Below are 21,215 nucleotides of genomic sequence, written 5' to 3'. Positions count from 1 at the left end.
TCCTATTAAAAACGTGATTAAAGAGAGAAGCCAACTGTGCTGTGCTAGAGAGACTGTCCCATAGACCTCCAGGCACGCCACCATCTCGAGAACAGCAAACCTCCGCCAAAAGCAGGCCTTGAGCTGACCCTCTTATGGACGTTCCCTGGCCATCGCTGTCCTTAGCATAAGCCTCGGGGGCAACTGAGGCGTGGAGGCTTGGGGACCTGCTTCTCGCCCCCTCTGCCACTCAGTCCTGGAGGCTAACTTCCAGAGGGACCCCGCCTGCATCTCTCCAGATCCCTGACGCTCTCCTCCCCTCAGCCTACTCACCCCTGCCCCGTGGGCGGGAGTGGAGACGCTAAGTACCCAGAATTAACGGTGGTGTTGGAATCAACAGCCCCCAAGGTGTGATCGCAATCTCTCGTTCATTCCAGAAGCGGACCCCCCCCCCCACCGGAAAAAGAGGGGCCGGCCAGGCATTCGCGCTGCCCCCCGAAATCTAAGCTGGGGGAGGGCGGCTCACTAACGACCCGCCCGTTTTCCTCTTTTTTCGGTCGGAGGAGAGAAAACAGGCCGGCGCCGGGCGCGGACCAGAGCCGCGAGAAGCGGGACACACCCTCCCGTTAGCCCGCCCCCCGCCCGGCGGCGCGGCGCGGGGAGGCGGGGGCAGGCGCGAGGCACGGGGCGGGCTGCGCGCGCGGAGGGCGCCCGCTGCGAGCCTCCGGGCGCTGACGATGGCTGGCTGAGTCGTGCGGGAGCCCGCGCGGGGCAGGATGATGCTCCTGAGGGGCGCCCGGACGCCGCGCCCGCGGTTGCTGCCGACCCTGGGGCCCGGGGACCGAGTGCATCCGCGGCCGCCGTCGCCTCAGGTGAGACAGAGCCCGGCTCCGGGGGCCGGGGGCGCTGGAAAAGTTTGCGTTGGGAGACTTGGGCGGGAGCGAAAGCCGAGCGGCCGGCAAGTTCCCGGCGTTTCGCTGGCCCTTCGGCTCCGCGCGCGGGGGGACCCCGACAAGTGGGCGCCCGGGCCGCAGACGTGGGTGTCCAGGTCCCCGGCACAGTCACGCCCCGGGGCCGAGGGAAGGCGAGGCCGGGGCGGCGAGGACGAGCATCACCTCCGCCAACCGGGCTGCGGGGACCACAGGGCGGCGCCCCGGGGAGCTTCAAAACCTCTCCGGGAGGCGGTTTCTCCGCGGCTACAACGCGCTCCGGAGGAAGTTTTCAGAGTCACTTTGCCGTTGGCTCGGCGGTGGGTGGCGAGAGGGGCTGCGAAAACGACCGAGCACGGTGACTGTCCCGAGCGTGCACTGTGGTAGGAAAGTGAGAGCTCCGGTCTGCAAGCCGCCGCCCCTCCCTTCTAAAGCGGGGAGGAAAACTCGCGTTTTGTTCTGAGACGCGGTGAATCATGAGTGTGTGTCGGTGAGTAACAGCTGGCCCGAAACAGTTGTGTTGTGGCCTGTGTGGAACCGTCGCTGGGAAGAGAGTGGATGTGCCCTAGAAAAGACCGAGGTAGGGGGAAACGCGACGTGCACCTCGGGTTGGGATGGAGCCCCGCAGGATCCCGAACTGAGCCTGGTGAGGAAGGACAGCTCATTAAAAAGAGCCTTCCAGGTGCGTTGGGGAGTGCGTGGTTTCTGGGTTTTAGTTCTCAGCCCCTCGTCCCCCATTAGATTAGTTTCAGGTCGTTAAAGAGAAAAGTACATTTAGCTGTGCAGTTTGCAAGAAAAACAAAAGAAGCCAGGCCATTATCTTGTCACTTTCACTTCCTGTTTTTTTCCCCCTCCAGCTATTTCAGGGCTTCGCAGTTTTGAGTGCTGGAGGAAATATTTAAATACATACTTAAAATTCCTTCCCTGAGTATTTGGGAGAGATTGATGAAGGGCATTTTGCTACTAACACCCAGGAAGAGGAGCAGACTCCTTAAAATGATAGACTTAGTAGTAAATTGGAGAGCGGTGCTTCCCCTTTAGGAAATTGTACTTTATTAGAAAGTGTTGCACTTCTTAGAAATATACCAAATAGGGGCACCTGAGTGGCTCAGTGGGTTAAGCTGCTGCCTTCGGCTCAGGTCATGATTTCAGGGTCGCGGGATAGAGTCCCACATCAGGCTTTCTGCTCAGCAGGGAGCCTGCTCCCCCCCCCCCCACTTGTGATCTCTGTCTGTCAAATGAATAAATAAAATCTTAAAAAAAAAAAAAAAGAAATATACCAAACAGTGAAATAGCCCAACACAAGAAGCCTCCTTGACTCTACCACCATTTAAACATAAATGACTGATTCTGTTAAGTTCATTTAATATCCGGGGTAAAGTTGTTACAGAGCTCAAGGCTGGCTGCCTTTTCTCAAATTATAATTTCTAAGCCCCTTTCTCAGTATTTCCCACCTGATACTGTTCCCACTGGGTGCCACTGCATGCCCCAGCAGGAATGTGGATTCTCTTTAAAAAAAAAAAAAAAAAAAAGAAAAGAAAATGATAACAGTGGGGCTTATTAGGGTTAATCATAGGGGAAGAGTGGTTAGTACTTTGCCTCTAGGTAATCATCTCAAGCCTTACATTGGCTTGTTTCTAATTTGCAGATATTTGTTTTAAGTCTTGACTGTCCATGCTATTAAGTCAATTTACTAAACTTTAGAAGTGGAAATGCTTCCATCATTTTACTTGCTTCATAAAAGACCCCTGAAAGAAGAAAGACAAGCCTGTGAGTTTGCTTCTTTATATGCCTGTTTGGAATCATACAGTAAAGAAACTGACGGGCACCTGGGTTCAGTCCTTTAGTGGCTGCCTTCGGTTCAGGTCATGATCCCAGGGTCCTGGGATCAAGTCCTGCATTGGGCTCCTTGCTCAGCGGGAAGCCTGCTTCTCCCCCTCCCACTCCCCCTGCTTGTGTTCCCTCTCTTGCTGTGTGTCTCTCTCTCTCTCTCTCTGGCAAATAAATAAATAAATAAGAAAAAAACTGACATATCCTGGCCACTTAGGATTAAACCATTCTCTGCAAATCATATTAACTGGCCTAGGGACATTTTTCATTCTAAAGTCTGTTTTGTGGTCTCTCCATTGGATATGAAGAGTCCTATAACTAAAGAGAGCCATAGGAGGTACGTCTCTTGGCACATTCAGACCCCTAGCATCCATGAAAACAGGAAAAACACACTCAACAAATGTGAAATTTGCAACCCCACAGCTCATAAAAATCTTAGCTTGCAAGGACTTGTCATTAATAATATCTCAGGTAAGCATTCCCAAATATAAAATATATTTGACCTTTTCTGAAAGTATGGGTGTGCTTTACAGGAGGATTTGGTAATTTTGGAACATATATACAGTTCTCATCCTTCATATGGTAGGTGAGTAACAGTCTGTCAGTATTTTGTGGGTGGAAAAACGTTTGTCAAGATGCATACGTTTGGTATACTGGGACTGTTTTTTAAATTTGGAAGCGTAAGCGAGCAAGAGCATGTTGTGTTACCTTTCGCCAAGGCATGCCCCGGTGTCTGAGATCCCGTTCCCGTGTCAGCATCTCTGCCTGTCAGCAGCAGGCTGGCTGAGGCTGCGCGGTTGTCAGGGCAGTCCATGGCACCTGCTGGCCTTTCTGTTCTGCAGGACGCGGCTTTGAGTGATGATAGCATCTGGTGAATTATCTCTAAACAGAAAGCCCTTATAATTGTGCCTTTCTTAATTTGGGTTTTCTGCTGCTTAGTTTGAGAAACTAACTCCCTGGCAGGATTTCAGGCCCCCCAGGACAGCATTTGAGTTCTTAACAAAAGTTGTGTTTAAAACTTAAAAAAAAAAATCAAGTGTGCTTTGCAGAGAAGTTTGGGTATGTGTGTTTTGTTTTGTTTTTAATATCTGGAAACAAAGCAATACATGTTTTCATCCCACCACCAAATGTTAATTTAGAAATTGTTTTTACCTTTTGAATTTAGGTCAGTCCCATTTGACACTTTCCTCCAATTCTACCTCTTGTGTTTGTAATTAGTGCACTGTGTTCTGTAGTACTGGTTTCATAGCTTTCTCCTGAGGAGGGTGTTTAGTTGTACGTTGGAGTTTGTACTTAGACTATAGAAGACATTGGGGCAAAGTCATTCTAGACCAGTTTGTTAAATATTAAACATTACCATCTTCCCAGCGCTTAGGTATTAGTATCTGTGCTCAGTTTTTTATTTTTAGATTTTACTGTTCATTGCAATTTAACAAACACTACTAGTGCTGTTTTATGGCAGACTTCTATAAGCTAGAAAATAATTTTGTATCTTGGCAGATAAATATTTGTGGAATGAGGTCCCTGTGAGACTAAGGAAGAAAACCCGAGGAAATCTTGGTTGATCTGATAGCTCTATAAACTAAGTGTGTTTAGGTCATGGAATAGAAATGAGCAGCTAATTTAGGTGATGGTGGGCGATTAGGACATCTGAGTGCCACCTGGCCTCGCCATCCCATTGTCCCCTGAACCAAGTCACTTGGTCTGTTTGGGCATGTTGTACTCCCTGTTGTACAAGGAGACTTGTCTGATTGGTCCCCAAAGCCCTTTACATCTTGAAAATTGCTGTTTTGTAGGGGTGCTTGGGTGGCTCAGTCGGTGAAGCGTCTGCCTTCAGCTCAGGTCATGATCCCAGGGTTCCGGGATTGAGCCTTGAGTTGGGCTCCCTGCTTGGCAGAGTCTGCTTCTCCCTCCTCCGTCCCCTGCCATGCTCTATCTCTCTCACAAATAAATAAATAGAACCTTAAAAAAAGAGAGAATTGTTATTTTGTGGGGCCCCTGGGTGGCTCAGTTGGTTAAGCCTCTGCCTTTGGCTCAGGTCATGATCCCAGGGTCCTAGTATCGAGCCCCACTTTGGGGTCTCTGCTTAGCAGGGAGCCTGCTTTTCCCTCTCCCATTTGCTCTGCTTGTGCTTGCCCTCTCTCTCTCTCTCTGTAAAATGAATAAATATTAAAAAAAAAAAGAAAGAAAATTGTCATTGTTTAATTTCACCGGAGAACGTAAATAGTATTGAATAAAGTATTGTCAGTTGTCCGAATGGTTGTCTTACTGGCCGAACAGTCCTGTTGTATGATCTCAGGGTAGAGTGCCAGCTCTACCTTGTGGTTCCAGTAACTGTTTTCCCTTTGAAAAGGCACTGAAATTTATTTGATTGGGTAAGCATGTCAGAACAGATTAAGTCTCACTCTGATACTTCTGTCATTAGCAGTGTTTTCATCTGTGAAATGTTGCTTATTCAAGAGTATCTAGCATTAGAGCCCTAAAACCATTACTTAATAGACATTGTGAGCTAACCTGTGGGCTGAAAACCTGTAGGTAATAAACAGTGTTATCTTAGCCATATTCCAGAAATATCTTCTTTTAAAAAAAATCCCATTTAATTCATCACAGTATGAATTTTCCTGTTTTTTAAAAAACAAATACCAGTTCTCTGTTCTCTGAGCTGTATGGTTCGGACTGCATGGGATTCCTCACCCAAATGTTCTTAATGAATTTTCCAAATTAGCATACCTTTTAAAAAACATGGTGTCTGTTAAAAGGTGCCCTTTAAGAGGACTCCCAGAAGAAATTGCTGTCTAGTCTTAGCATTCAAGTCTTTGTTTCTCCTGCCCAGATGCTGGGTTTATTGTATGGGCGGTGAAATGAGCGCAGAGCCAGTGCTCTTCCCTGTGCACTGGCTGCCAGAAAGTCTAGGGTTAGATTTTCAATCCACCTTTTAACAAATGTGAAATGATAAGCATTTTATGTGTTTGATAATGAATGAATGAAACTTACGGTTTCATCATCTCTACCTTCATTTTTATCTCCATTCACATCCTCACCCATTTTTCTGAAATTGTCTTTTAATGGGAAAATGTGGTGCATAAATAACATTTTGGTTTTGTTTTAAAGATTTTATCTATCTGGGAGGGCATAGGTGGGGGTGGGGTGGGGGTAGAGACAGAGGGAGAAGCAGGCTTCCCATTGAACAGAGAGCCTGACATGGGACCAGATCCCAAGACCCTGGGATTGTGATCTGAGCCGAAGGCAGACGGACGCTTCACCAACAGAGCCACCCAGGTGCCTCCATAGATAAGGTTTTAAGAAGTTAAAGAAATCAGCTTTTGTTGTTTGAACAAATATGTTCTAAGTAGTTAATTGCGAGAGTGTAGCAAACTAGCGTCTGTCTTCCCTGCAGTCTCCTAGGTGCTTCTTCGCCCATGGGAATTGGATATTGATTGAATTGATTGGATAATCAATAAACATTGATTGGATTGAATTGACCTGCTGTAATAAATATTGATTGGATTGAATTGAGCTGCTGTAAGAATCTAGATGCTGTGGTTGGTTCTCTTTTTGATTGAGATGTAATTGACATGTATGGTTCTGTCTTAAATGAGGTGCTGAAGTTGTTTACTTGCCACCTTTTTTCCTTCTTACTACTCTCACCTGGCCTAAATCTTATTTCTTTGCTACCTCCGCTATCCTTACCTGACTTAAAATCTAGTTTGGGTCAACTACCAAGGCCTAGAAATCTCTTTATCCTCAGAGTTTCCTATTCCATTAACTCCTAAATGGTGTTATTTGATTGTACATGATTTTTACCTTAGATGCAGCTTCATTATAAAGGGAACAGAGAGCCCTGCAGTCCAGGCTTTTGTTTGGCAGCTCTTTTGGGGATAATTTTATATATATATATATATATATATAAAATGTATTTTAATCTGAGAGAGAGAGTGTGCATGTGTGTGTGCACAAACGGGGAGGGGGTGGGTATGGGGGGGTTGGGTGGGGAGAAGCAGGCTCCCCGCTGAGCAAGTAGCCCGATGCTGGACTTGATCGGAGGACCCTGAGATCATGACATGAGCTGAAGGTAGATGCTCAACTGACTGAGCCACCCAGGCAGGGATAATTAGCTTTCTATTCAGGATTCACAATACTGGTGAGAAATGAAGAATGAAATCTGCACTCTAAATAAAGTTTACTGAAGAGAATTTCTCTCAGTGGGTTTCAGGGCAAGAAATAGGGAGAGGGGCGCCTGGGTGGCTCAGTGGGTTGAGCCGCTGCCTTCGGCTCAGGTTATGATCTCAGGGTCCTGGGATCGAGTCCCACATCGGGCTCTCTGCTCAACAGGGGGCCTGCTTCCCTCTCTCTCTCTCTGCCTGCCTCTCTGCCTACTTGTGATCTCTTTCTGTCAGGTAAATAAATAAAATCTTAAAAAAAAAAAAAAAAAGAAATAGGGAGACATGGAAAGAGCAAAGAGGGATGAAGCCGGAGCTGAAATGTCTGTAGCCTGTGAGCAGAAACAAGAAGAGACAGGGAATATTAAACCTCCTATCAAGAAATGGATAGGAGCACAAAGCTTTATTGTGGCAAACTTTAGGGAGGAAAAGACTTCCCGATCGGCAAGGATCATCCCCCAAGTAGGTGTTGTACCTGAGGGTCTTCTGGTACTTACTAGATGGAATAGATGGTTTATGACATTGCTCTGAACACAGTGGTAATCTCATTATATTTAATTCCACTGGGAACTCTCAATTGTTTTGTTGTAGGAATGCTTTTATATTGAACACATTGCTCAAATCACATTTCTGGGACTTGATGACTTAGCTTATTTTTAACCTCTTAGGCATAACGGTAAATACATGTCCTGAATCTGGTTGGAGGAAGGAAGAAGTTGGTCTTTTTGACAAACCTTTGTTCGTTTTCTGACCGCGTGGATGTGTGTATTCATGTGTGGCAGTCTCTTGTTAAATATTTTGTTTGTTTTTGGTATGAGTTTCCCCAGTGGATTGAATAGGTTATTTGAAGAGAGGATTTTAAAAGGTGTTTGATGAATAACTGCTCTTTGCACCAATAATGCAGCTGAAATATAAGTGTACATTTTTATTAGAGAGGCTGACAGTACTGTGACCATAAACCTGAAAATACATTGTTTTAGAAACTGTCTGCAAACATATCAACATAGCACTGGCTTTCTAAGCCCTTTCTGGAGGATATTTGTGATGACATTTTATAGTCTGATGACTCATTTCTGCAAGTCTGCTTTGAGAATGTTTCAAATAATATATAATAAAGCAATTTCCACTTTTCAGGAGAAAGTATGGTTTCTTTTGACCTTGTAAATTATCCTCTTATGGTTGGTTATTCATGAAACCAAGGCAAGAAAGCTTTAAGACATAAGCTACAGTTGATCCAGAAATCCAGTGGCCTTATCCCTTCCGTCCCACTTTGTCCTCGGTGCCTTCCATGTCCCGTAATTGGTGTCTGTGATGTTCCCTGGGTAGCATTGGACCCTCGCACAGCACCCGCCCTTCTTCACTCTTCCTGAGTTCTGCACTTCCTCCAAGGCTGAGTTCCAGTACCCACCCACCCGCTGCTGCAGATCCCCATTTTGCTGTGGTCCACAGGCCTGTGCCACCAGAATTAACCACATTCTTTTCCCCCTCCTGCAGCACTTACACATCCCACCGTGTGTTCTAGCTGTGCTCGTGTGGTTTTCCCAGCTGGGTTCGCTCAGCACTTTGGGGTCAGAACTCTTTCTTCTCACCTCATATGGCCTCTGCCCTGCCCCAGTAGGTGCATAATACATGCTTGTCGGGTAAAGGGGGAGTGGATGGATGAGCAAGAACTAAATATCACACAGAATTCCTTAACGGTGGCTCTCTTCAGGTCTTACCTTCTCGATTTCCTCCTCTTCACTTCACCCAGACGGGCACACCTGAAGCATTCTTCCCTACTTTTTGTGATACGAGCATTGAATAATTGAAGATTTTTTAAAAAAGTTAATCAAAATAATCTTTATGTGTTGTATTTTCTATTAAAAGAAAGCAGCAATCTTAAATGATAGTTTGGTTGGTTTTATTTAATTAATAATTTTTTAAAAAGATTTATTTATTTGACACACACACACACACACAGAGCACCAAGGCAGAGAGGCAGGCAGAGAGAAAGGGTGGGGAAAGCAGGCTCCCTGCTGAGCAGAGAACCTGATGCGGGACTCGATCCCAGGACCCTGAGATCATGACCTGAGATGAAGGCAGAGGCTTAACCCACTGAGCCACTCAAGCGCTCCAGTTTGGTTAGTTTTATTTCAGATAAGCTTTCAAATCGGGAGTTTTAAAGGATGTGATTAACATAATCTGATGAAGCATAAGTTAAGGACAGCCTGGTGTGTAAGGGTGTGCGTTTTTTGGCGGTTTTTTTTTCTTTTATTGAGAGATATGACCTGCCACACTATATTCATTCCAGATGTGCAACGTAAATGATTTGGTATTTGTATCTGTGTTGTAAAACAAGCACCATGATAGATCTAGTGAACATCTGTCACCATACACAGTTACAGAAGTTTTTTTTCTTGTGATGGGCTCTTTTAAGATTTACTCTCTTAGGGGCGCCTGGGTGGCTCAGTGGGGTAAAGCCTCTGCCTTCGGCTCGGGTCATGATCCCAGGCTCCTGGGATCGAGCCCCACATCAGGCTCCCTGCTCATCCGGGAGACTGCTTCCTCCTCTCTCTCTGCCTGCCTTTCTGCCTATTTATGATGTCTGTCAAATAAATAAAATCTTAAAAAAAAGATTTACTCTCTTAGCAACTTTCAAATATGCAATACAATGTTATTAACTATAGTCGCCATGCTGTTCCCTGTGAGTTACTTCCCTCTGATATATATTTTTATAACTGGAAGTCTGTATTTTTTGACCATCTTCACCCATTTCTGGCAAGCACCCATCTGTTTTCTGTATCTATGAGCGTGTTTTTTTGTTTTTTTGTCTTTTTGTTTTTTCGACTCTACTTGGTATTTGTCTTTCTCCATCTTATCTGTTTCACTTAGCATAATGTCCTCAAGGTCCATCCATGGTATTGCAGATGGCAAGATTTCATTCTTTTTTATGGCTGGATAATATTCCATTGTGTGTACACACCATGTTTTCTTTATCCATTCATCTGTGGATGTACACTTAGGTTGTTCTGTATCTTGGCTATTGTAAACAATGTTGCCATGGACATGGGGGTGCATAGATCTCTTCAGGTTAGCGGTTTTGGGGTTTTTTGGCTAAATACCCAGAAGTGGAATTGCTGAATCATACGGTAGTCCTGTTTTTAATTTTTTGAGGAATCTCTAGTTCTGTTTTCTATAGTGGCTGCACCAATTTACATTCCCACCAACCGTGTACAAGAGTTCCCTTTTCTTCACCTCCTTGTTGATACTTATTTCTTTTTCGATAATAGTCTTGGCTGTTCTTAAAGTGTGGTGTTGATTTAGGAGGATTGTTTACATGTGAGTTCTAATTCTGTGGGAGAAGTAACCTGACCGGTGAAGACTTGGGTAAGGAGTGTTTAAGAAGTAGTGGTTCAGCATGAGCATTTAGTCCAATGGGTTTGTTTATCTTGGGAGTTGCCATTAAACCATGGCTACCATCTGCCTTTAATCTGAATCCACCGTTAGAACGTAGTCTGTGTTTACACAGTTTTACTTTTTCCTTTCTTAAATCATTTTCTTTTTTTTTTAAACCTTTTTAAAGGTTTTATTTATTTATTTGACAGAGAGAGAGATCACAGGTGGGCAGGGAGGCAGACAGAGAGAGGAGGAAGCAGGCTCTCCGAGGAGCAGAGAGCCAGATGTGGGCTCTATCCCAGGACCCTAGGATCATGATCTGAGCCGAAGGCAGAGGCTTTAACCCACTGAGCCACCCAGGCACCCCTTAAATCATTTTCTAAATGAATTTTCTATTATCTCTATTGGTGAGAATAAGCTACAAGGTTCAGCTTTTGCTGACATAAAAGGCCCAACAGTAACTAAACACAGTTTTTAAGCCAGTTTTTTCTCTCTAGGAAATGGTTCTGAGGTGAATTTTTTAGGTCATCCTTAGCTCTGCTCCAACAGTCATTTTTTAGGTCAGCCCTAGCTCTGCTCACACAGTCATTCAGGGACCCTTTTCTCTGTCATCATCAGCATGTGGCTTCCAAAGTCAAAGGACTGTGGGGTTGTTTTGATTTGTTTTGTTTTTGTGCTTGTAAGGTGTTAATGGGTAAGGTTGGTGATGTCTGGTAACACCCATGCTCACATTTGTTGAATATTTCATTGGCTATGTCAGATGGCTACATTTGGCTACAAGGGGCCTGGGAGAAAGTAGTCCTGGCAGGGAGCCGCAGTCTGGCTAAAATTTGATTAATGTGGAAGAAGAGAGATGGATTTCCACGGACATTTAGGTGTTTCTGCTGCAGGCCCCTTGGCCAGAAACAGGAAGAGTTTTGCATTTTGTGGGCACTGAATTTCCAAGGCTCTGTTGAACTTTTGTTTATATGTGTTCCTCAGCAATAGATGTTTTCAACGAAGCTTTATTTCTTTCTGGAAAACTTAAAAAGGAATCGATGAAAATGTAGCATTTTTAATTTGGGCTAGAACAGGAACATTTGACACCTTGTTAGGTTCATTATAAGCTGCCCTCCGGGCTGAAGCTTAATAGGAAAGGGTGTAATCTCACTTGTACACTGTAAGCTAAGGAAGGGAAATAAGTTCTGATGGTTCAATTAGAAGCTGAAGCCAGAATTCAAGTTTATGCAGTGACACTTGATAAAGAGGAAAGAAAATAGAAGATGCTGACAGTATGGTTTTAGGGAAGGACTTCTTTTAGAGGAATTGTGATGATTAGTAGGTAAAAATTATAAAAGTACTATGCATATCTAGGATATTAATTTAACTGCATTTTTTAGGCTAGCCTGTTAGAAATATGGTCTAATAGAGGGATTTTTTTTAAAAAACAATCTTAATTGGATACTTAGGATTGTTGAAAGATGCTGTGTTTTAGGATGAAATATAGCTTAGTATATAACATTGAGAATAATCCACTGTAATTGAGGTTATGTTCAGAAAGTGGTTTATTCATATGACCTCGTATAATGCCTCCTCATCACGTTATTTACTTAATCACATTTCTTTGGCTTATATGCTAGCTTTTTAATTTTAATTTGTCAGGCTTGGATATCACTGTTGATCATTTTTTCGGTTTGTTTTTTAAGTTTTATTTACTTAAAAGAAAAAAGTTTTATTTCAGTCATCTCTGCACCCCACATGGGGCTCGAACTCCTCACAGCCGGCTCTAAGATTGAGAGTGCCCTTCCCACTGAGCCAACCAGGCACTCCCACTGTTAATCAGTCTTGAATGCATTGCTTTGATTAATTTGGAGATAGAAGAAATGTTTTCCTTTCCCATTGCTTTTCATGTCCTTTAGTATAATTACTGTTTTATATCATGAAATGGCCAGATTGTGATCCTCTTGTGTGCCTTGAACTTGGACACTATATTAATTGTCCGTGAAACATTAATAAGGCTTTAATGAAACAGCTGTCTAAAGGGCTTATTATATATGTGTATGTATATATACATACACATATATAATATATAGTATACAATATGGGTTATGTAGAAACACATGTAATTGGAAATACATAATACTACTATCACTGATCTGAACATATTATTAATGGTTCCTGTGCCTTAGCTCGGCATTGTTACAACATGAACAACCATCCTAGGTTCTGTGGAATTCGCTTTTTCTGGAGGCTTCTTACTCTCATTCCTTATGGATTAATCTGGGCTTGGTAAGCATGTATCAACCCTAGAAGAAAGCAAGTCGCTCTCAGTGGGGAAAAAGGTATGGGATGAGTGTGACTCCTTAGGGACTGAGGGAGAGTGGAACATCCCAAACCTGGCAAGCCGTAGTCCCTTACATTGTGTCAGGACTGACAGTCCTGAGTTCGTCTCTGAGTCAGTACGTCAGAAGGGACACTAGCAAGCTACGGGGAGGGAGGTGCCTCCAGAAGAAGATTAAAATGTTGGGGATTTCTACAGAAGATGATTAAAAGGGCCGGATATTCTTAATCTGGTGAAAAGAAGCCAAAGAAGAAGCAAATATTTGTGTTCCCCTATCTAAGAAGGTTTCTTGTGAAAGAAAGTTGTATTCTTGTGTTGCTTTAGAGTGAGAAAATCACACCTGAGATTGGGCAGACCAGGTAGGCAGAGCTCAGCTCCGTTTAGGAAACTACTTGTATCTATTCTGGCTCTTCCTGAGAACAGACCTTTTAAGTTCTGGAAGAACTTGGGCAGATGCCAAAGAAGGTCGGCTCAGTGAAAGCTGCAGACCAGAGCTAGGAAGCAGAGCCTCTTTTCCTCCTCCAGTGTCTCTCTAGTGCCCCCTACTGACAAAACTTTAGTGCCAACCAGCAGAGGAAAACTATTTAAAGGGCCCAGATCCATTTTCACAGAGAAGTCAAAAAGGATGAATTTGGAGCTTACTGGAAGTTGATAACCATCACAGGCGGGATGAGGCACCTGTGCGGTACTGGAAAGTGACAGCTGCTCTCATGGGCATGGCCAACCTGGTAAAGCCAAGGAGGGGTGGGAGACAAGAGGCCAGACCATGGCTGGGGTACTGGTTAAATGGGTGGTAATTTTGGGTACGAAAGAGTGCTTATTGTCTAGATCAGAAATCAAGGAAGCAGCACTTGACTGTTCCAGGAAACACAATCCGAGGAACAGATACAACGGCTTCAGGAAAAAAAAAAAAAAAAAAAAAAGGAGACTTAAAAGTGCATGAAGAAGTTAGAGCAAAGGGTGGATGATTGAGAAGCCAGAAAGTAGGCTTGAGAAGTTTGCTGGGAACTGGTTCAGGTCAAGGTCAAAATGAGAGGTCAGCTGAGATGACCTGTACAGTTCCTTTCATTTTTAATGTTCTGTGAGGTCGCTTAGGTATTCAGTCTTTTTTTTTTTTAATTTTTAAGATTTTATTTATTTATTTGACAGACAGAGATCACAAGTAGACAGAGAGACAGGCAGAGAGAGAGGAGAGAGGAGGAACCAGGCTGCTTGCCAAGCAGAGAGCCCGATGCGGGGCTTGATCCCAGGACCCTGGGACCATGACCTGAGCTGAAGGCAGAGGCTTTAACCCACTGAGCCACCCAGGTGCCCCGGTATTTAGTCTTTGATATCCGCTCCAAAGTCAGAAGCTGCTTAAGTCTGGAGATTGATAAACTTGGCTAAAAGTTAATCAGTATCTCTTGTTGTCCACTCCTCACAGTCTGTCTTCGCTACCAACAAAAACCTTTGGATTGTTAGAGTGTAATGAATATTTCGTTGTGGTGGTTTGTGTTTTGGCCCTTCATGTAGCATTCTTTCTGTAAAGGTTTGGTTTTAGGATGTTTTCTGTGAGTTCTTGCCTGGAGGTCACCCACCCAGGTGTGTTGCTCATAACTGTTGTCAGTCTGAGCTGAAGCACAGATCTTCTGCTAACAGGTGAAAGCTCTTTTTCCCATATGAAACTCACTTTCATGAATCCAGGCAGTTTCATTTAATTAGTTTATTCCATTTAGTGGGACTGTGCCATGTTTAATTAGTGAAGTCTGAAATTATGCCAGTGACTAAGCATTGTCATCAACAGTTGTTGTTATGCCTGCAATTGTATGAAAACATCCAAGTCTGACCTCTCAGAGAGAAGTTCTATTACGTGAATGTACCTTTGAACTGAATTAGGATGAAATATCTTAATACTGTATTTATAATTCTTATTTTTTATTTTTATTTAAAAGATACTTATTTACTTGAGAGAGACACAGCGAGAGAGGGAACACAAGCACAGGGAGTGAGAGAGGAGAAGCAGGCTTCCCACTGAGCAGGGAGCCTGATTCGGGGCTTGATCCCGAATCATGACCTGAGCTGAAGGCAGCCGCTTAACAACTGAGCACCCAGGCACCCCTAATTCTGCTTATTTTAAACTATTAGATAGACATTAGAAAAGGTTTTTCACAGGCACGATAGTGAGCATTAAAATGATTTTAACATAGCAATGCATTGGTTTTGAAACTTCAGAAAACATCTTTGTGGTCTCTGCTAGTCATCTTTTTCAGGTGTCTTCCCTGCTCTTATTGGACATCTTAGTGGGGCATGACTTGGCTTCAGCTGGTCACCTGACCCAGGAATTTGGAATGGCATTTAGGGTTGCCATCCCTGTTGGCTGCTCTTTTGAATAGTGGAATTGTTCACTTGGAGTGGGGAGTGATCGTTTTCTTTTCTTTTTTTTTTTTTTTTAAAGATTTTATTTATTTATTTGACAAAGAGAGATATCACAAGTATGCAGAGAGGCAGACAGAGAGAGGAGGAAGCAGGCTCCCTGCTGAGCAGAGAGCCCCATGTGGGGCTCCATCCCAGGACCCTGGGATCATGACCTGAGCCGAAGGCAGAGACTTTAACCCACTGAGCCACCCAGGTGCCCCGAGTGATCGTTTTCTATGTTGTGGACTAGGAAGTAGTGAAAATCATTTCGCAGTGATAAAGCAGAATGACACTGACGTGTAGAGAAAAGAAGAAATGAAATATGGGTCAAGAGGACTCACAAGCCTCATCATGACACTCCAGTCCCTGGTCCTTTCCCAAGGTGTAATTACATCCTTCCATTGAGTCTCCGTGAGAGATGCCCCTTAGACTAAATGCCCTCCTTGCTTAAGCTAAGTTAAGTAGATGTTTGTTCCTTTCATCCAAATAGCACATACATATGTGAAGGTCATTCAGACTTATTTTTAAAAAATCCGCTAAGATCCCAGGAGAGAAATGGGTAAAGGGCATAAGTGATTCTCAGACAAGGAAGTTAAAAATGCCTAATAAACATATGAAAAATAATAAGCGTCACTGATAATCAAATAAGATTAAAAACGGGCACCTGGGTGGCTCAGTGGGTTAAAGCCTCTGCCTTCTGCTCAAGTCATGATCCCAAGGTCCTAGGATCGAGCCCTGCATCTGGTTCTCTGCCCAGCGGGGAGCCTGCTTCCTCTTCTCTCTCAGCCTGCCTCTCTGCCTGCTTGTGATCTCTGTCAAATAAATAAATAAAACTTTTTTTAAAAAAGTAAAAACAATGGGCAGGGATACATTTTCTCCCTTTTTTTTAAACCTATCGAATTGGCAGAGAAAAACAGTACTCAAAGTGTAAAGCATGTCGTGATGTAGAACTGATGTGGACTGCTAATCAGAGTGTAAAGTGATTGTGTAATTCAGAATCCCAACAGGAAACAGATGGCTCAGTCAGATAAGGATAATCAGAAGAGAGTTGATCCACAAGGGACTATGCATAGGGGTGTGGGTACAGGGGAACAGCCAGAGATGGGGCAGTAAGCCTGGGCTGGTACGGGCGGGGGGGGGGGGGGGGGGGTCAAGGAACGTGGACCTAAGACCACCTTGAGGGGAGTAGGAACCACCCCCTTAGTTGAAGGACCCAGCCAGATAGTCACTCATAAATCATTTCCTTACTGTTCCTTTAAACATTAACATTCATTGAAACTGGAATTGCAAAATTCTGTCTTTCTGGTCCAGGTGAGACTTCAGGTGCTTCAGTAAATAATTTTTAGTGAAGAAGCTGATGTTTTTCAAAGTCTTGCCTCTCGGTTTGTTTTCTTTTTTCTGCCAGCTGTTATTGGAGTTCCCGCTCCTTTTTTTTTTTTTTTTTTGGTTGATTATCTGTGTGATGATGGCTAATACCTATCCTGTGCTAGACACTGCCGTTAGCTCTTTCCTCACTGTCTCATTTAGTCCCCCATACCGATGTCCCGGGAGATGGTGTCCCTGTGCCCCCTGTTTACTGATCACTGAAGGCACCAGCTGAGGCTTGAACCTGACCTGTGGCTCCTCAGGCTTACGCCCCCCAGCAGCCACTGCTTTATTGTTGAGGAAAGTTCTCTCTCACTTTGAAAAAAGAAAATTTTCAAAATTTCTTTTTTGAAAGGGAGAATCTTTTCAGGGTTTGGTTATGCTGATTGAGTTGAAGAAGAGCTTCTGACATTGCTAAAGTGTGATTGTTTCGTAGTCTGAAATGGATATTTGAATTTTATAAGCGCTGTGATTAAATTTTGAAGTGTACTACAAAGTTGACCCCGCTGTACCAGTTTCATATGGAAACTTACTTATAGTGAAAAAGTATGTTTTTTAAAACCTTTTTTTAAAGGTTTCCAAGTAAATAATTGGAAATGTATTCCAGTACATTTCATTGAAATAAAGCTCCAATGAAATTGCTTTTTTCCCCTCCAAAAGAAGCAGTTGGCTTTCAAAAGAGGAAATTAACATTTATTAATTAAAAAGAGACCAGTTGTTCAAACTCAGTCAGTGGTCAGTTGTGAGTTCAGATAATCCAAGAATGTTGGGCAAGAACTTAAAAAGACAATTTGGGTCTCCATACTTTTTGTAGCAAGATTATAGCAAAATCAGAGTTAAGCTTGTATATAGCTGTCTCCTGTCACTTAAAATCTATCCACATCCTGGGACACCTGTGTGGCTCAGTGGGTTAAAGCCTCTGCCTTCGGCTCAGGTCATGATCCTGGGTCCTGGGATGGAGCCCCACATCGGGCTCTCTGCTTGGCGGGGAGCCTGCTTCCTCCTCTCTCTCTCTGCCTGCCTCTCTGCCTACTTATGATCTCTGTCTGTCAAATAAATAAATAAATAAAATTATATTAAAAAAAAAATCTATCCACATCCTCCCCCCCTCCAACCAATGATAGTCCAGTGTCTTTTTTTTTTTTTTAAGATTTTATTTATTTATTTGACAGAGACACACAGAGAGAGAGGGAACACAAGCAAGGGGAGTGGGAGAGGGAGAAGCAGGCTTCCCGCTGAGCAGGGAACCCGATGTGGGGCTCGATCCCAGGACCCTGGGATCACGATACAAGCCAAAGGCAGATACTCACCGGCTGAGCCATCCTGGCGCCCCAGGCCAGTGTCTTTTTAAAACTTTTTTTAAAGATTTTTATTTGTTTGACAGAGTGAGGGTGTGAGCATGCACAAGCAAGGGGGACAGGGAGAGGGAGAGGGGGAAATAAGCTGCCCACTGAGCAGGGAGCCTTATGTGGAGCTTGGTCCCAGGACCCCAAGATCATGACCTGAGTCTGAGGCAAATGCTTAACCAACTGAGCCACCCAGGTGTCCCAAAAATTGTCTAGTGTCTTAAATTTTAAAGTTATTCCCTTAAGTGATCATAAAATAATACTTAGTAATATAGTTCTGGAACTCTGAAGATGGTTGATATATGAAAATTTGATAAAATCATTAAGAATAACTTACTGCCTAAAAGTTTAAAAAGTAGTTTCTGTACACATGATCTTATTTTATCTCTCTATAGCCTTGTCATGTGGATAATACTTTTTTTTAAATTTTGTGGATAATACGTTTATAAACGGGAACACTAAGGCCCAGAAAAGTTAAGTAAATTATTCACATAATTAAATCCAGGTCCTCTGATGATGCGCCCTACTTTTTTTTTTTAAGATTTTATTTGAGAGAGCACGTGCAAGAAAGCATGAGTTGGAGGAAGGGGCAAAAGCAGAGGGAGAGGGAGAAGCACACTCCACGCTGAGCAGGGAGCCAGGGATGCGGGGCTCAATCCCAGGACTCTAGGATCATGACCTGAGCTGAAGGCAGACGCTTAACTGACTGAGCCACCCAGGCACCTTGAACCCCATACCTTTAACGAACTCCTGCTGTGCCCTAGTTTACTTCTTTCTTTTGGAGCACAAAAATAATAAAATAGACTTGGGCAAACCCAAGATTAATCCCAAAGAAGGAATTCTCTTTTGGATAGTAAAAACGAACAGGACAAGTACCAAGAAAAAGCAGCTTATTGTTTGAAGCTCCCCTGATGTTCATATCCCAGTTTCCTTCATTTGCATATGCAGATCAGGCCCCTCTGCCTCCAGCTTCCAGCCTTCCTTGACAAGCTCTGTTCCTTTGTCACAGGTGTTCACGTCCGTCAGTAGGATGCCACTTGAGCCTTGCTTCCATTGTTTTTTTTTTTTTTTTTTTTAAGAACAGGACCTAGTGGACCTGTGTATTTTTATTTATTGATTTATTTATATTTGTTTATTTATTTTTTGACAGAGATCACAAGTAAGCAGAGGGGGTGGGGAAGCAGGCTCCCCTCCGAGCAGAGAGCCCTATGCGGAGCTCAATCCCAGGACCCTGAGATCATGACGTGAGCTGAAGGCAGAGGCTTTAACCCAGCTTCCATTGTTTTTATTGAAGTTGATGATAGCATTTGCACTTGATCAGTTAGACTACGTGTTCTCTGAAGTCTGGGACCTCGTGTGACACCTCTGTACTTTGAAGTGCATAGTTCTGGCCGGGTTGATTTCTGGTTTTTCCTCTCCAGCATATCTGAGTGGTAGGGACTGTAGTTAAACCTCACATTTAAAGCAAAGCAGACTTTGTACTTGCTTAAGGGTGCTGCGTCTAAGAGGTGGCATTTACCTTGCAGATGTCGAACATGGGTACATTTTGATGCTTTTCTGACAAGTGGCCATTAATATCTCTGAAGGGAAGCTGCCTTTTAAACTCACTTGAGGGCAGCTATGGGTCAGTGCAAAAATCCTAACCACTGCCACACAGAGGACATTTGTATTACAGTTGGCTTTGAGTTTTTTCAGAGATTCAGTCAAACTTGAAGTCTGGCTGAAAATGGCAGTTAGGGGACAGAAGAAATAACCAAATTCCTGTAAAGGAACGTAACAAGGTTTGAAGATTACTTTTACAACAGACTTGAAACAAACGTTTATAGGAAATGAGAGTATTCTCTTAAAAGGTAGTTACAGATTTAATAGGAAACAGTGATTAAATGACTAACATATTAAGCTGTGTTCTGAGTGTTGCCTAATTACTGAGATCATAATCTTAACTTTTTCTAAGAAAGGCGCTCATGTAAAAATAGATACCAGCCTATGCTGGAGGCTTTGTAAACGACTTGAATTCAGAAGTATTTAGTTGTTTTCTCCAACATTTCAAATAGTAATTTTGCTGTCTTTATTGTACTGAAGAAAATTAAGCCAGTAGAAATGAAAACTTGTTTGCTATTTCGGTTGGTAGATTTGACAAAATTAGGATGTCTGAGTAGCTCAGATGGTTGGATGTCTGTTTTCGGCTCAGGTCATGGTCCTGGGGTCCCAAGATCGAGCCCTACATTGGGCTCCCTGCTTGGCGGGGAGCCTGCTTCTCCCTCTCCCTCTGCAGGTCCTGCTTCTTGTGCTCTCTCTCTCTCTGTCAAATAAATAAAATCTTAAAAAATATATAATTCAAAGCTAAATCCTATGGGGTTTGTGCCCATAATGTGGTCTAAAATACAGAAACTTTAAAGAGTTACATCGATCTCCAAGGGACAAATCTAGAAAGGTTCACTTGTCATTTAAGGAATTAGTTTTTAAAAACTGTGGACTTTAGCAGTAACCTTCACCTTCCCAGTTGTAGATGCCAAATCACAGCTTCGTGATAATCTCTTTACCACAACCTCATAACGGAAAGATAAGGTAGGTTGTGGCCCAACTGACAAGAATACATCTTTAAAATATATCCTCTGTTTCTCATCTTTAAAAACTTTCATGCTGAAGGATGGCACACCAGAGTGAGGGAGAAATGTTGTAGTCAGTAGGTGTGTTTCTCATTTTCCTGTGGTGATGCAAATCACCAGGTAACTCCCTCTGTTGCTTTGCGCTGCCGCCAAGAGACTGGGTGGGTCTGCCATGAGGAGCTGGGCCTTTGAGTCACTGAATTCAGTTATGTTTTTCTTTGTCAGCTAAACAGGCATGTATGTTTTCTTTTGAGTTTTTGAGGTTTGTACTCTGATGCTGCGGTCGTCAGCTTTTAGCAGGGTTTGAAGTGGCCAAGTGAAAGAAAATCTTGTTTTATCTCCCGTCACCGTCTCTTGAAGATCATGTCTATTGCTTTTCATTCCTTATGAAGGGTTACATTTCTTAGTTCAGTACAAACAGAACTTCCTCTCCCAACAAACTGATGCCTTTTTGCCAGGAGTAAGTGCTAATAATTCAGTCAGCCTGATGTTTTTTCCTGTCATGCCTCAGAGATGTTACAAGGACTGTGTTTTATGTCTCACTATTGATAGCTTTCCATAGCCCATACCATCAGGTCTCAGCTTTTATTTCTTAAAAAATTATTTAAAAAAATTTTAAAGTAATCTTGGTCCCCACCTAGGGCTTAACTTGACAGCACAGAGATCATGAGTCGCATTCTCTACGTCTAGAGCCAGCTGGTGCCCCTCAGCTTTTCTAGCACCCATTTTATAAATCGTCTGTCATTGATGGTGGGGAACGGAATACAGTATAAAGAATGAGCGATAAATTGACCAATAATGTCCATGCAATATGATTTTTCATGGAATCTAATAAACTATTTTTGACATTCATTTGGAAAAGAATAGAATAGTCAGAATTTAAAAAAACAAGAAGGGATTTGTCCTAA

General features: G+C 43.3%; 1 protein-coding gene across 1 annotated transcript in view; it reads left to right on the top strand.

The window, feature by feature from the left end:
* Window positions 1-636: 636 nt before the first annotated feature.
* The window catches only part of MCUB (mitochondrial calcium uniporter dominant negative subunit beta), a 98,938-nt gene continuing 78,359 nt past the window's right edge, over window positions 637-21,215 (top strand). Inside the window, exon 1 of the mRNA XM_045984864.1 lies at window positions 637-851. Coding sequence (XP_045840820.1) covers window positions 756-851 — 96 coding nt within the window. The 5' untranslated portion in view covers window positions 637-755. The remainder of the gene's footprint in view (window positions 852-21,215) is intronic.

This window comes from Meles meles, chromosome 2 (genome assembly GCF_922984935.1).
Source record: "Meles meles chromosome 2, mMelMel3.1 paternal haplotype, whole genome shotgun sequence".
In the NCBI taxonomy this organism is placed as follows: domain Eukaryota; kingdom Metazoa; phylum Chordata; class Mammalia; order Carnivora; family Mustelidae; genus Meles; species Meles meles.
The sequence above is the reverse complement of the archived record's forward strand: the minus strand, read 5'-3'. Positions and strand labels throughout refer to the sequence as shown.